The following is a 16,112-nucleotide window of genomic DNA, read 5'->3' as shown; positions in this document are numbered from 1 at the left end:
CAAAATGCAAACAAACAAAAAGTTAGCAAAGCAGCAGAATACAAGCCCAGGCAACTGAAAGAAAAGACTTTAAACATGCTTATTTTAAGCTATAACCAATAGCCATAAAACAATGTGAGAAAATGAAATGAAAGCCAGTAATTATGAATTAACAGACGGGTATGAAATAAAAAATTTAAACTTTGGGGAGAAAGTTGTGGAAATAAAAATTCAACATATGTTACATAGTATATTGGACATGCTGAATAAAAATGAGTGAATCAGATGACAAAACAAGAAATAACACGATATAGCATAAAGATAAAGAAATGGGAAATATGAAAGAGAAACTGAGAGAAAGGGTAGATTGAGACGCTCTACCACACATCTCTTTGAAGTTCCTGAATGAGAGGACAGAGATGCAAACAAAGCAGAGGCAATGTTTGAAGAGCTAATGGTAGAGAATCTTCTGGAATTGAAGTTAGACATGAATCCTTGGTTGAAAAATTAATCACTAAGCAGAACAAATGAAGCTGTAGAATTTGAAAGATAAAGAACAGTATCTTAAAAGCTACTAGAGGAAAAAAAATGCTTTACTTCAAAGGAACAACGATCAAACTTTGACAGCAGACTCTCATCAACAGTAATAATCACAGAAGACAATGGGAAGTAATATCCTCCACATACCAAGAAAAAAAAAATAGAGTTCTGTATTCAGCCACTATTCCAGAGAAGGAAAAATAAGCTTATTTTAAGATCTACAAAGAATAAAAGAGCTTATCACCTCAGATCCTTGCCAAAAGAACTACTAAAAGATATGTACATCAATAAGGAGAGAAATATATCCTGGAAGGAAGGCGTGGGATGCAAGAAGCTACGGTAAGCAAAGAAATTAGTGAAACATATTATAAATAAAAATTTATAAATACAAAACCCAAATTTTTATGCTTAAAACCAAAGTAATACTAAAATTCTAGGCAGCAATAGCATGAAATTCAGAAGGATGTGTTAGAAGGTGGAAAGGCCACACTAGAGCCCCTGTGTTGTTCAAGAGAAGAGGATCAGGTACTGGAAAACTTGACTTTTTTTTTTTTTTTAATATCAGTAATCAGAACAAACATAAACCTATTGGACACAGCTGTTAAAGGCAGAGATTTTGAATTAGATGAATAATACCAAAATCTAGCAAATTCTGTTTTCGGGGGATAAATCTAAAGACAGTGATAGAGAAAGGTAGACAAAGTGATGGAAAAAGTATTAAGGCAGTATTAATACCAGATGAAGTAGAATTTTAAGTAAAAAGCATTTTTAGAGATAAATGGTCCCAACTGATCATAACAATCAGTTACTAATCAGTAACTAACGATCTTCTCTCTAAGTAAAATAGAAAATTACAAAGTTACAAGAAAAATAGGTCTACATTTGTGGTGATAGGATTTTTCCATACACTTCTGTATGAAACTGATCAAATAGACAAAACAATTGTTAAGAATAGAAAACTCAAATTTTCTTTTTTTTAATTTTTTTTTTTTTTTTTTTTTTTTTTTTTTTTTTTAATTAGAGTGCGAGAGAGGGTGGAAGAGGAGCAGCTGGAGAGAGAGAGAGAGGGAGAGAGAGAGAATTTTAAGTAGGCTCCACACTCAGTGTAGAGCCTGACATGGGGCTCGATCTCATGACCCTGGGATCATAACCTGAGCCAAACCAAGACTCAAACACTCAACTGACTGAGCCACCCAGGTGCCCCAAATTTGGTCTTGTAAATAGAGCTAACATTGTTTCCACTATATATGCTATATATATTCTTTAACAACACATGGAACACATATAAAAATTGTCCATGTTTTATGCCACAAAAAGTCTTTAAAACAAACTTACTAGTCATATGGGCTACATTTCTTTGGTCTCTATTGCTTTAAAATTACAAATCAACAATAAAAATTTTTTTAAAATCCCATACACCTGTAAAATGAAGAAAGATACTTTTACATAGTGCATGGGTTAGAGACAATCACAGTTATAATCATAGTAAAAATTACAAAGAAGTTATCACAAAAACTACACATCAAAACTTAGGTAAGAGGATACAGCTAAAGTGGTCCTTAGAAGATAATTTTTTATATTATATAAAATGAAAGTAAATGAGGCTAATAAAAAAACAACAGGATAAACAAGAAAGGAATAAAGATAAAAGCAAAATTTATAGAATAGAAAACAACAAAAAATAGGGATAAAAAAGGAAAAATAGGGGAAAAAAGCAAAATTAAAAGCTGATTTAACAACAAAACACAACTACTGAAATAGACAAAATAAGGCAGACTATTTTTTTTTAAAGGGGGAAAGGCACAGGTAAATGATAGAAATTTAAAGGTAGTTATAACTATATGATACATTAGAGATCTTTAAAATGTGTAAGGCAGTCAGTCATATGAACGTGAATCAGTTTGAATGCTGACATAAGTACTGATTTTTTTCTGTGAATATGTAAATTATCAAAATTGACTCATGAACAGGAAACCTCAATAGAACAGTAAGTGTTACACATTGAATTCAGTAGTTTAAAATCTAATCCAATGAAGGTAAGAAGCCAGATGGATTTATAGGTGAGTTTTACCAAATGTTCAAGGAACAAATGAACTCTTTATTATTCTAGCTATTCCCCAAAACAGAGAAAGAAGCAATATTACAATGTCAATATTAAGTTTATAACCTTGGAAAATAATTTTCTGTGTTTATGAAGGAAAAATATCATAATTTATATGTTAAAGTTTGATTGATCTTGAACAAATATTGGCTGTGCTAACAAACCCAACATTCATAAGTAAGTAGTATATATTAATTTGATTCCTATTTTGGAGGGGGGCAAAGACTTTTTTTAAGTTTATTTATTTTGAGAGAAGCAGAGTGTGAGTGGCGGAGGGGCAGAGAAAGAGGGAGAATTTCAAGTAGGCTCCATGCTGTCAGCACAGAGCCCACACAGGAAACGGAGAACATGACTTGAGCCAAAATCAAGAGTAGGATGCTTAACCGACTGAGCTACCCAGATACCCCGATTCCTATTCTATTTTTATTATTATTATTTTAAGTTTATTTTGAGAGAGGGCATGAGTAGGGTAGTGACAGAGAGAGAGAACCCAAGGCATGCTCCCCACCGTCAGCACACAGCCCAATGGGGGGCTAGAACTCTCAAACTCTGAGATCATGACCTAAGCTGAAATCAAGAATCGGATGCTTAACCAATTGAGCCACTGAGGTGCTCCCTGACCCATTCCTATTTTAAAAGAAAGATTTAATGGTCAGATATTTTGGGACAAATGATATATGTTGTGGGATTTACAGTATTGATTTTAGATGTGAAATATTATAATGCATTATAAAGTTGGGGCATTGTTTTATCAACCATTTTCTCAAACATAATAATGTTTCTCAAAACCAAAAAGTGCATGTATATATATTTATAGGGAGAAAAATACAACAGGCATCTTTTCACACCTTTCATTTCAGAAATTTGGTTAGTATGTTGAATTTTGGAATTTGACTTGGGGTGAGGATCTTGGGACTGTACTTTTGTGATTTCTTATCCTTTAACAGCTGTAGTAATGTTTGATATATGCAGACCTAACAGTTATTTTAAAAGTTTATTTTAAAGGAGGGCTTTCAAAATCTTTTGTCTTTGCCATTATTCACAGGACCTTGTTATGCTGATGGGTGTCATTGCTAGGCTTAAGAGATAAGAAAGAAAAAAAAAAAAGGAAAAGTGATGTTATTATTGCCCACCCATGTTCTAATAACAGTGTATTATCAAATGCAGATAATGAATGTCTTACTCTGAGTTTAGCTACTACTCTTAATTTCTTGTCAAATTAACTTTTCTTTCTCTTATTTACCTAGTAGAAAATTAAAACTTCAAACCTCAGTACTATGAAAGGGAAGATTTGAGAGGTCAGTTACACTTAGGTTCCTTCTTGGTAAACCTTATTGAAACACGTCATTGTTTTAGACATTAGGTATATAATGGTAAGCAAAAATGGATGTGATTACTATGCTCATGGAGCTTACAGTTTAGTGGCAGAGACGTGTTAGCCAAATAGTTATACAAACTAATATATGATTGAAAGATGAAGGAGCGGTTCATATAGCTACGTCCATACAGATGGTCCCCGATTTATAATGGTTCACCTGGGATTTTTCGACTTTACAATGATGCAAAAGCAATATGCAATTGCAATATTGCAATATGCAATAAGCAGTATGCATTCAGTAGAAAGCATTCGAATTTTGAATTTTGACCTATTTCTGGGCTGGCATTATTTGTTAAGATACTCTTATAATGCTGGGAAGCAGCAGTGAGCAGCAGCTCCAGTGAGCCACGTGGTGTCAAGGATCTCAGGGATAAACAACCAATGCACTCACAACCATTCTGTTCTATGCATAGAATCATTTTCACTTTCAGTACAGTATTCAATAAGTTGCATGAGATATTAAGTACTTTATGATGAAGAAGGCTTTGTTCTTGGTGATTTTTTTCCAACTGTGGGCTAACACAAATGTTCTGAGCATGTTTAAGGTAGGCTTAGCTAAGCTATAATGTTTAATAGGTTAGGTGTGTTAAATGCATTTTCTTATTTATTTATTTATTTATTTATTTATTTATTTAGAGGACGCAAGTGAGTGAGTGGCAGAGAGAGAATCTCACAAGGGGCAGAGAGAGAGAGAGAAGCAGGGCTCACCCAAAGCGGGGCTCGTGCTCACCCGATACAGGGCTCGTGCTCATCCGATGCGGGACTCGAACTCACAAACTGTGAGATCATGAACTGAGCCGAAGTCAGATGCTTAACCAACTGAGCCACCCAGGAGCCCCTAAGTGCATTTTCAATTTAAGATATTTTCAGCTTAAAATGGGTTTATCTGTACATGACAATCAAGAAGTCAAAACATTAATTTTTATAAGAGGCTGAGAGATTCTACACTATCAAGATAAAAATATTAAAATCTCTTTTAGACTGTAATTCCCATCACTGCAGACCAGTTTGAAGTTTCCATTAGGTTGACAATTACTTATTTCTCATTGTTAGTTTGCCCATGTTGTAGATTAGGTATAGTTATATAAACTGACTAAGTTGCATCCTATTGGCAAAGCACACTAAGTTTTTTGGTTCATTTATTTTGAGAGAGAGAGCATGTGTGCACATGCGAGTAGGGGAGGGGCAGAGACAGAGGTAGAGAGAGAATCCCAAGCTGGCTCCATGCTCAGCACAGAGCCCGAAGAGGGGCTTCATCTCACAAGTGTGAGATCATGACCTGCACTGAAATCAAGAATTGGATTGGATGTTTAACCGAATGAACCACCTAAGGCGCTCCAGAGCACACTATTTTTAAGTTGACTGTGTGGTAGCTAAAGGGTTCTGAGTTAACTAGAATAGAGCTGAAGTAAAGCTTGAGTTAATTACTGTTCTTTATCAAGTTTTTCTTAGTAGCAAAAGAGGACCAGAACAACAGAAGTTAATGCTTGCATAGATAATGAAAGAGGGGATAGGTGAGTGAACTTTTCATGGAAGCAGTTTATCAGCTACATTTTCATACTGAGATGAATATAGTAAGAGTTTACAGTTCTTCCAACAGGACTACTTACTACATAATATAAGCAAGCTCCTTTTAGTGGCATTTGATATTTGGATGGTTGGAAGCTGTTTTATCGTTCACTTCTCTTGCTGGCAAACTTCCTAAAAGGAACAGCAATCTTTCTGCTATTATAAAACTGTTGTTTTTGCCTTTCACTACTTACATATTTAATTTCTAAAAAAATGTCTGCTCATTGGTATATTTTTCTTTTCCCTTTTTTCTTGAAATACCATAGTGTTTTACTATAGGGACTGGTTTCTGCCCTTTGATAGAGTTCTAATTGGTTTCTAATCTGTTAGGATCACAATCTTCCTGCTCACCTGTATGACTAAGGTTCCTTTTTCATAATTCATATGAATAGTTAGGAAAACATCTTTTTAGCCTTATGCTTAGAAAAATGCAGCTATTTCTCTTTGAGGATCAAACTGAACATAAGTATTATCTTTAAATGCTGTTTGGTATGCAAAACTGAACTTGCCCTTAAAAAAGTTACACCATCTAGTGTGGACTGAAATTAATCCTACATTTTGTAGGAATTGAAATGGGTAGTATAAGTGGCTACATTGAGTAAGTATTAAATCTCTTATTTATCATGTCATTTGTACTAAGTGTTTAAAATGGATGGTTAATGAATTGGCACTGATGGATTATTTTTTGTTTCTTTAATAGGAACATGAATCTGAAGGTGGAAGAACACCTTTGATGAAAGCTGCAAGAGCTGGTCATTTGTGCACTGTGCAGTTTCTTATTAGCAAAGGTAAGGAAAATATAAGTCATCATCTGTAGAAGCTGTGATTTCTGGGGAAAAAAATCCTTAACTGCTTGTTTGTTTATTTATCTATTTTTATTTATGTGAAAGCGACTTTTCCTACAGTACAAGTATTGTATTCTAGTCTTTTTAGAAAATACTTTTTTAAGTTTATTTTTTGAGAGAGAGAGTGCACAAGTGGGGAGGGGCAGAGAGAGAGAGGGAGAGAGAGAGAAACCCAAGCAAGCTCCACGCTGTCAGTGCAGAGCCTGGTGCGGGGCTTGAACCCACAACTGTGAGATCATGACCTGAGCCGAAATCAAGAGCCGGACGCTTAACCTACTGAGCCAAGCAGGAACCTCGTATCATCACCTTTTCTTGCTGTTTTTTATTTAGTAAGTGTAGAGTTCATGAGGTACTTAATGGGATTTTTCTTTATTAGTTTTGAGTTTGAAGTTCATCAACCAAGTAGCATATTATTGCTCCCAAAAGTTGGAAAAGCCAAATATAAAATATCCAGCTATATTTAGTAGAGTATTGTTCACCACTTAATGATAAGGAAGTTTTGCTGGAAGGTTGGGTGGGGAGGGGTGGAAGAAAGTCCACTACTATTGTTTACCATACACTTGAATTAACCAAGTATGCAAAGCTGTTCTTTATTAATTTTATATTCCTCTAGAAATTATATTATTAAAATATATTCTAGCAAAGAAGTTCAAATGATGAGTGAAAAGGTAGTTCAAGACTGTTTATTATGAAAAAGTGAAACACTGCTAAAGCCATGTTAGGTTGAACCATATAAAACTGTCGTTTTATATATCAAAAACGGTAATATCAGCAATTTCATTTGGTTCAGCCTCTGTGTATAGTGTTAGAGGTACTCTGGCATCTGATGAAAGATCCTGGGGTAGGATGCTAAAATGCAAGGAAGGTCTTTCTGCTCAGGTGATGTTATGTTTTGTGAAATAAAAATTTTAGATAAAAATAAAAATTTGATATCTACATTCCAGCAAAACGTGGGACATTTTGTGTTATTTAGAAAGCAGTATAAAATTTTATCATTTTAAATATACTTTTCTTCTTTAATTGGATACAACTAGGTTTCTTTTTATTTATTAAAAAAATTTTTTTTTTACATTTATTTATTTTTGAGAGACAGAAAGAGACAGAGCACAAGCGGGAGATGGGCAGAGAGAGAGGGAGACACAGAATCCGAAGCAGGCTCCAGTCTCTGAGCTGTCAGCACACAGCCCGATGGAGGGCTCGAACCTATAAACCGTGAGATCATGACCTGAGCCGAAGTCGGATGCTTAACTGACTGAGCCACCCAGGCGCCCCATCTTTTCTTTTTATTTAAAAAAATGTTTTTAATGTTTATTTACTTCTGAGAAAGAGAGAAAGAGAGACAGAGCACGAGCTGGGGAGGGGCAGAAAGGGAGACACAGAATCCGAAGCAGGCTTCAAGGTCTGAGCTGTCAGCACAGAGCCCAATGTGGGGCTGGAACTCGTGAACTTCAAGAGCATGACCTAAGCTGAAGTCAGTTGCTTAACTGACTGAGCCACCCAGGCTCCCCTAGGTTTATTTTCTTAATGTCACATTTTTGTTATCAAATAAAGCATATCTTTACACAATGTTATAACATAGTCTGTAAAAGCAATTTACCTCAAACATACTGAAGTAATAATAAACAAATGGGTAACCTTTGGAATTCTCGCATGCGCCTTTACTAAGGAAGTTATCTAATCATACCCTGTGACAACTCTGCTAAGCATGTAATTAGGCTTGTCAGGAGGAGGAACACATTGATTATAGCCTTCCTTGGCTATAGTAGCTGCTAACCAATCCTACCATCTAAATTTATTATTATTAACAACCTTAAAACTAATTTCATGTTGCTAATGTAAGAATGTTTATTGGTGTGTCTTGCCCTTCCCAAAAGGTACTTTTATGTGAGTTAGGATTAGGTTCAACTGGATATTTCTGAAAATTAAATAAATTAATTATAGCAGTGGGGCGCCTGAGTGGCTCAGTCGGTTAAGTGTCCGACTTTGGCTCAGGTCATGATCTCACGGTTCGTGAGTCCGAGCCCCGTGTCAGGCTCTGTGCTGACAGCTCAGAGCCTGGAGCCCGCTTCAGATTCTGTGTCTAAGAAAAGATTTTGCATTTAGACTTTGTTCAGGTCGTGTTGAACAACGCTTCTGAACAACTTACTAAATAGCCTTTCAGATAACATTTTTGGATATTGTCTTCTCTCCATATCCAGGTCCCTCTGACTCTTAAATTATACAATATGAAGAATTATATATCTCTTAGTGTCTTTGAAACATTTTAAGAGTGACATATAATATTATTTGAGGCTTTCATTAACCTGTATATATTTATTAATCTTAGTCTTCTAGATTTTCCATTTTAAAAGTGATATTGAATGAACGAACTACAGCTACGTGCAACATTGTGGATGAATCTCACAAATATTAAATTGGGCAGGGGCGCCTGGGTGGCTCAGTTGGTTGAGCGTCCGACTTCAGCTCAGGTCACGATCTCACGGTCCGTGAGTTCGAGCCCCGAGCCTGCTTCCGATTCTGTGTCTCCCTCTCTCTCTGCCCCTCCCCTGTTCATGCTCTGTCTCTCTCTGTCTCAAAAATAAATAAATTAAAAAAAAAAAAAAGAAAATTAATTAAATTGGGCAAAAGAAGCCAGACACAAAAGAGTATACTGTATGATTTCATTCATATAAAGTTCAAAAACTAATACCAGTTTGGCAGTCAGGATAGTAGTACCATTGGAAGGGTGGGTAGTGACAAAGAGGGCACAAGGTGTGGGACTTCTGGTATGTGGATAGTGTTCTGTTTCTTTATCTGGGTGCTGGTTACACAGGTGTGTTCACTTTGTAAAAAATTTTCAACTGTACACTTAGGATTTGTTTGCTTTTTTTTTTAATTTATGTCATACTTCAAAAAAACTCTAAAGTGATATTATTATCTGCAAACTTGACTTGATTCCAGCTTTCTCTAATTTTGCTGTTGATGTTTCTTTGAAGGTGCCAATGTGAATAGGGCTACAGCCAATAATGACCATACGGTAGTGTCACTGGCTTGTGCAGGAGGTCATCTGGCAGTTGTTGAGCTACTCTTGGCTCATGGAGCTGACCCTACTCATCGACTCAAGGTATTCTACTTAAAAATAAGTAAATAAATAGTTTTTATTAAGAGATAATGAAACTATGCTTGCCTCATCTCGGTGCTTAATATTCATTACTGTTTATAAATGAATGTTGGTTGTAGGCAGGTTGCCAAGAAACTAAATGTCTATAGCAGTCATAAGCAGAAATTTGCAGATAATTAATTAATAGCATCAATTTTTCTCAGGATGGCTCTACAATGCTCATTGAAGCTGCAAAAGGTGGCCATACAAATGTTGTTTCTTATCTGTTGGATTATCCGAACAATGTTCTGTCAGTTCCTACTACAGATGTGTCTCAGCTCACCTCACCTTCTCAAGATCAATCTCAGGTAAAGTAAAACAGAGTTGATTTATAAATATAGGTTCTTCAAATCGATTGGGAGTTTTTGTTTAAAATTAATTTTAGGGGTGCCTGGCTGGCTTGGTCAGAAGAGCACACAACTCTTGATCTCAGGGTCGTGAGTTCAAGCCCCACATTGGGTATAGAGATTACTTAAATAAATAAACTTAAAAATTAAATAAATAAATAAATAAAATTAAGTTTAAAACAATTTTTTTTTTTTTTTTAAATTTTAGAAAAACAATGTGAGCTGGGGAGAGGGACAGAGGGAGAGAGAGAATCTTAGGCAGGTTTCACGCCAGTAAGGAACCTGATGTGAGGCTTGATCCCATAGCCCTGGTAACATGACCTGAGCCAAAATCAAGAGCTGGACACTCAACTGATTGAGTCACCCAGGCACCCCAAAATAAAATTAGTTTTAAGCAAAATGGATTTGTTTTTCTTTTCTGTTACTTATTGAGATAAACATGATCCCAAATCTTTAAGGCTTATTTTCTTCAAAAGTACATGAAAATTTCTTATTATCTTACTCACTGAAAAAAAAATCCTTTTTACAAAACACTTAATACCAAATATAAATACAAACTTTCCAAGTTGTCATCATACTGTAGGGTTGTTTTTAATAAATACCTTAAGCATAATCTTGAACCAAGAGATAACTTCTTCCTGAGTACCTCCCAATACAGTATTAATTATTGTAGAGATAGCTACTTTTGTCAACCAGGGTATAGTTAACTAGGATATATGCATCAGAAATTCATTAAAGTAATTTATAAGCCTACCTAAAAATGTGGAGAGACTGTAGAGTATACTAAGTATACAAAGTTCAGTGAAATCTTAAGTTTTTTTCCACAATGTTACCCTGAGAACTGCTAAAATACCACAATTTGGCGACTATGTTGGCTTTTCTTTTTTTTGACCCATACAGAATTTGAACAAGGGTAAATTGGCCAGTTAATATGTGACTTGTACTCTTAACTATAATCAGAACCAACAAGGCCCCAACAAGGCTTTCTCTCTAACGAGAGTAATACTAATTCTGTTTAGCTTAAATCATTCCCTGCTTATAGATTGCCGGAGCTTGTCCAATTCACTATTCACTATTCTCAGAAATTATTCTTTGGTGAGGCTTGCTTTCTTTTTTTTTTTTTTTTTTTTTAAGAAACAAAAAAATGCATTTGGTGGCATATAAATAAAATCTAAATTTCCATTTCATTTAAGGGCCTCCTTTTTATTCTTTGGTCTGAGATGGTATTTTTTCTGAGTTAATTTTTTAGGTTCCACGTGTACCAATGCATACACTTGCCATGGTTGTACCTCCCCAGGAACCTGATAGAACGTCACAGGAGAACTCTCCTGCCCTTTTAGGAGTACAAAAAGGTTAGTTATTGAATTATTTTCCTTAAAATGGGTATTTCATCACCTAATTAATGAATTCACAAAAGTACTTTAATGGTACACCATTAACTGTGTACCCAGGATTAATTGAATTAGGGATTTCTGACAAATGCTAGTAGTCTTACAGATTATTTGTAAATGAAAGAACATAAATACTAAGAAAAATGACTTCTAATTTTCTTGCTAACATACTGCTAGTTGGAGTTTTCATCTTGCACAGATGAAAATACTTTAAAAGCATATCAGGCTGTTGATTATATTACAGTAGCAAAAATTTATCAGGCATTCATTTTGCATTTGACAATTCTTTTGTTGAACAACAGTAAAATATGAGGAATGAAAATGTATGTTTGCTGTCTAGTTAAGTCTTAGTAGCACTTTTCAACTCTGGGAGTTAGAAGTTTAAGAATTATATGTAGTTTCTTTCATGTAATGCTGAATATGGTGGGCTTACATCTGTCATGTGAACCTGGACAAATAACTATCAAAAAGTATATACATGATATCCAAGTGAATATTAAGAAGGAGCATATATTATTTAAAGGACTTAAGTTTATGAGCTCTGATATTTTCCTGCTGTCTTCACTTGTAGATAGAAAGTACCTTCACTTGATAATCATGTGTAGTTGTCATATCTCTGAAATAAAGTAGGTAATATGTAAGGTATTAAAAACTACATAAAAACAAATTTATGAGCGTATTTCATTCAATATATAATAACCAAGCTTTAGATTTTTGAAATTACAGTGAAGTGTGTAAGTATATGTTAGTACCTCTAATATTATGATTTGAGAAAAGTTGGTTAGAGGTGACTATTATAGCAGCAAACAGAAGCTACTTTTAAATTATGTCAATTTTATAATTTAGAGTATTGAGGGCCATGATCAAGGATTAGTTCATTTCTAAACTATTAATTTCAGAGAGCAAATACCTGTAATCTCTCTGACTTAAGGTAGTTATGGAGTTTTCTATTGGACACTTAGCTATTCAAACTCTTCAAAAAATAAGACTGCTATTTTTTTTTAAGACTGCTTTTTTTAATCTTAACAAATAAAAAACAAATTAAGCATGTACTTGTTAAGGAATCTGAGTATCCTAACTGACTGACAGCCTTTAGTAAAATACTTAAACCTAAATGTCTCTGTTATTATAATTTTTTGTTTGGCTATACATTGTAGAAGACTATAGTAACTTTGGCTAAGGAAATTCAGTACTAAATAAGAAATGATTAAAAAATACATTAATAACACAGAGGCTGGAAACCAATTTGACAATAAATTTCATATATTGAAAAAAAAATAACACAGAGACACAAAAGAATCAAGAAATAAGCTAGGAAGGACATAAAGTGTCAACAGAAAAGAAGTAAAACATTTTAAATTCAGATTTAATATGTAAGGCAACAGAAACATTTGGGTAAGGTTTCTTTAAGTTGATGCTCAAGTGAGTAATCATATTTTTTAATTACTGAAAGACCTTCGTTACTGAGTATCTACTTATTTTCTTCACTCTGATGTTTTATTACTTACTGAATAGCATAAAAATGAACTAATTTTTTTAATCATCTTTCATTTTACTAAATTATTAGAGAAGGAAAAAATTAACACTTGTATTTAGACCCTTGGGTACTTGATGTTGTCAGCTGCCAGTGGCATTGCCAACCTAATAGTTCTTTACATAGAGCCAAACTGTGATAATCCACTGTATTAAGATGTTATTTTAATATAAATTATGTGCATCGTAGAGTATTATATCACTATGAATTAGGAAAAATTAGTTGGTGTTGTAAACGTACATACTGAATTATCCAGATAGATAGGAAAACATATCTTAAATTATGGAAGAAATATTATTACTTTTTTCTCCTTAAAGTGTCTTTTTCTCCTCAAAACTCTGTTATTTCTCTAAAGAAATTTCTTTGAGTGGTGAAATCTCTGTTCAATGCTCGTGTTTTTGTTTCTTCTAAGTCCTTAGACTATCTCTGTGTTTCATGTTTGATTAGGGATGGAGGAAGAGTTCTTACTCTTTAGGACTCTCTTCCTTTCCTAGCAATCATTTTTTAAGTTCTTAGAACATTTTACTTATGTCTGAAGTCTTTTTATTATTCATATCTGTATCCTTCTAGAACATATCATGCCCTTAAAACTTACTCAGGTATTTTGGGGCACCTGGGTGACTCAGTGAGTTAAGTGTCCAACTTCTGCTCAGGTCAAGATCTCACAGTTCATGAGTTTGAGCCCCACGTCAGGCTCTGTGCTGACAGCTCAGAACCTGGAGCCTGCTTAGGATTCTGTGCTTCCCCCTCTCTCTGTTCCTTCCCTCCTCATGCTCTGTCTCTGTCTCTCTCTTTCTCTGTCTCTCAAAATAAACATTAAAAAAAAAAAAAAAAAAAAACTTACCCAGGTATTTTATATATATCCTACTCAGATATTCTTTTCTTTCATGATCCATGTGCTTCATTTGCCTAGGCTCCATCCATCTTGACCCATATTCTCCTTTTTTAGGCAACTAATCTCACTTATCCATGGTCGGTTTTCAAAGGAATCTGCATTCTAGGTGGTATCTGACAGAGGCCTCAAGATCACCTCTATAAACAAAATGTGAAACCAGGTGATAGTGGTATGCTCCGTTTTCTAGCATTATTTAGCTTTACTAACTATAGTTTTGAACGTTCAGTTGGGAAAGGATATGTAAATAATATCAACCTTTTGCCCTTCCAAATCAGTTTTGTAAATAAATTTGTTACTTAAAGCCACTCTTGCATCCAACTTATTTGTTGTAACTGGTTCTCCAGGAATTCTGAAAGATAGGACTCATAATTATCTTCTGCAGGTTGTACATCTTAGAACTAATTTGTTGCAAAACACTAAAATGATGTCAGGATAAACAAAACACATCTTTTGTGTGTACCTCAGGCCCTCTTGAGGAGTAATTTCTTTTCTCTGGAGTCCAACAACACTTTATGGGATCTTACTTCAGACTCTGGTCACTCCTGCCTCTTCCCCTCCCCTTGGACTTCAAAGTGTAGAAAGAAGGTTGAGTTAATCATACTCCATTCCTGCTGCTTTATTGTCATGGATCCTCTTTTGTTTTATTTATTCTCTTTTCTCCCTCTTCCCATTCCCTTACTTCCCTAGTAGGCAATGACTCTACTGCGTTTGATGTGAGTTCTTTTGTTCTTATAAAATGTTTACTACTTTGTGTGTATTTTTGATTTGCATGACTGGTATTGTGCTATAGGTCGTGTTTTGTTTTTTACTTTTCTCACTCAGCACTGTTTTAAAGATCTATCGATGTGTATCCACCTCTAGATTATTTCTACTGGCAACACAGTGCTTCACCCTGTATATTTTTCTTGTTTTACTTCTCCTTTTCCAGTGATGGGTATACCAAATTGCCTCTCATTCCCCACCACCACAGACAATGCTGTGATGAAGGTCATGGTACAGTCCCCTTGTGGATCTGTGTGAGAATTTCTTTGGGATATAATCAGGAGCAGAATCACCTGTCTGAGGAATGCATAATGTTTATCTGACAAAGTGCCACAAATTTGCTCTCCGGGATGGCTATAGAAGTTTACACTCCCACTAGTAATGCATAAGGGTTCCCATATTATACACCCTCCTTCCCATTTCCATGCCTTCCAACCCTTGACTTAATTCTTACATTTGGATTTGTACATCTTTATCTCCCCTTTTAGACTGTAAGCTCCTCAAGGGCAGGGTTTATGTTGCTCATCTTTGTATGGCTCAGTATGCCTTGCTTATACTAGATGCTCATATATTTGTTGAATAAATTAATGGTGCCAGGCTAAGAATTTAGATTATTCTAAAGACAAAAGAAAATTATTAAGAATTTTTTTAAGAAGAGAGACATTGCAATTAAAGAGGATGTGTAAAAAATTAAGAAGTAGTATTCTAGAGTGGTTCGGACAAAATCGGAAAAAATTTGAACATAAACTAAGAAATTAACATGCTGCTTTATATCCCAGAATTGTTTATCAGAGTAGGTAACATGAGAAGTTCTTATTTTTATATCAAATCAGTAAAATCGTATAGAAATTATATGTACAGTGAATGAAATTGAGTGTTCCTCTGGAAATTTTACTCCTAATGTTCTCTAGTTTAGCAGATTTCCATGTAATCATGCTTATATGGATTTACATATGCCTGAATTTAATCTTTTAACATATAGCTGTTTACAGTAAAAGGCAGAAAGTTGAACTAATCTTTTAGGATGTCACACAGATGCTCTGTCTTTGGACATGCTTGGTTATCCTTACTGTATTAAAGCTGTATAGCATGCCCTGTTACTTTGGGAAATTCTGAGATAGAAATTTAGGCATAAAGGCAAAATAAGTCTTTTCTAGGCCAGTGGCTTTCATTTTTGACACATTTTGACTGTGACCGTAACAGGAAATATTTTATATTGAAACTCAGAACACAATATACATCTGTTTACCCAAATACAAATTCCATTAGATAATATATACTCTACTACACTTGATGTATTGTGTTATTTTCAACTGTATTTCATCAACCTTTTTTTCCATTTAAGACCCAGTTGGGAGTGCTATTTCATTCTAGTAAGATGCTGTGTAGTAATGTAAGAAAGCAAGGGAATTGTGGAACAGCGCTTAAATGTCCTTACACAAAATCAAGTAAGGAAATATGAAACCAAATCCAGATCCATCTGTATGTCCTATAATTTTCCCTTTGGCCATTATTTTTTATTGCACACTATACTATTTTATACATGAAAATAACTGATGGAATTAAGCTCATTTCAGTAGTAAACTAAATTTTTGTCAAATATATGTCTACCTCATTCCCTTACTGCACATA

The 16,112-nt window shown here is 34.6% G+C and overlaps 1 protein-coding gene across 3 annotated transcripts in view; it reads left to right on the top strand.

Annotated features, from left to right (window-relative positions):
- The window catches only part of ANKHD1 (ankyrin repeat and KH domain containing 1), a 131,607-nt gene that overhangs the window by 75,590 nt on the left and 39,905 nt on the right, over window positions 1–16,112 (top strand). For all 3 annotated transcript variants that reach the window (XM_060635934.2, XM_060635932.2, XM_060635935.2), the window contains 4 exons: window positions 6,268–6,355; window positions 9,388–9,515; window positions 9,716–9,859; window positions 11,148–11,250. In XM_060635934.2, coding sequence (XP_060491917.2) covers window positions 6,268–6,355; window positions 9,388–9,515; window positions 9,716–9,859; window positions 11,148–11,250 — 463 coding nt within the window. The remainder of the gene's footprint in view (window positions 1–6,267; window positions 6,356–9,387; window positions 9,516–9,715; window positions 9,860–11,147; window positions 11,251–16,112) is intronic.

The sequence above is a fragment of the Panthera onca genome, chromosome A1, assembly GCF_046562875.1.
Source record: "Panthera onca isolate mPanOnc1 chromosome A1, mPanOnc1 haplotype 2, whole genome shotgun sequence".
Classification (NCBI taxonomy): domain Eukaryota; kingdom Metazoa; phylum Chordata; class Mammalia; order Carnivora; family Felidae; genus Panthera; species Panthera onca.
Note: the sequence above shows the minus strand (reverse complement) of the source record. Positions and strands in the feature narration are given on the sequence as shown.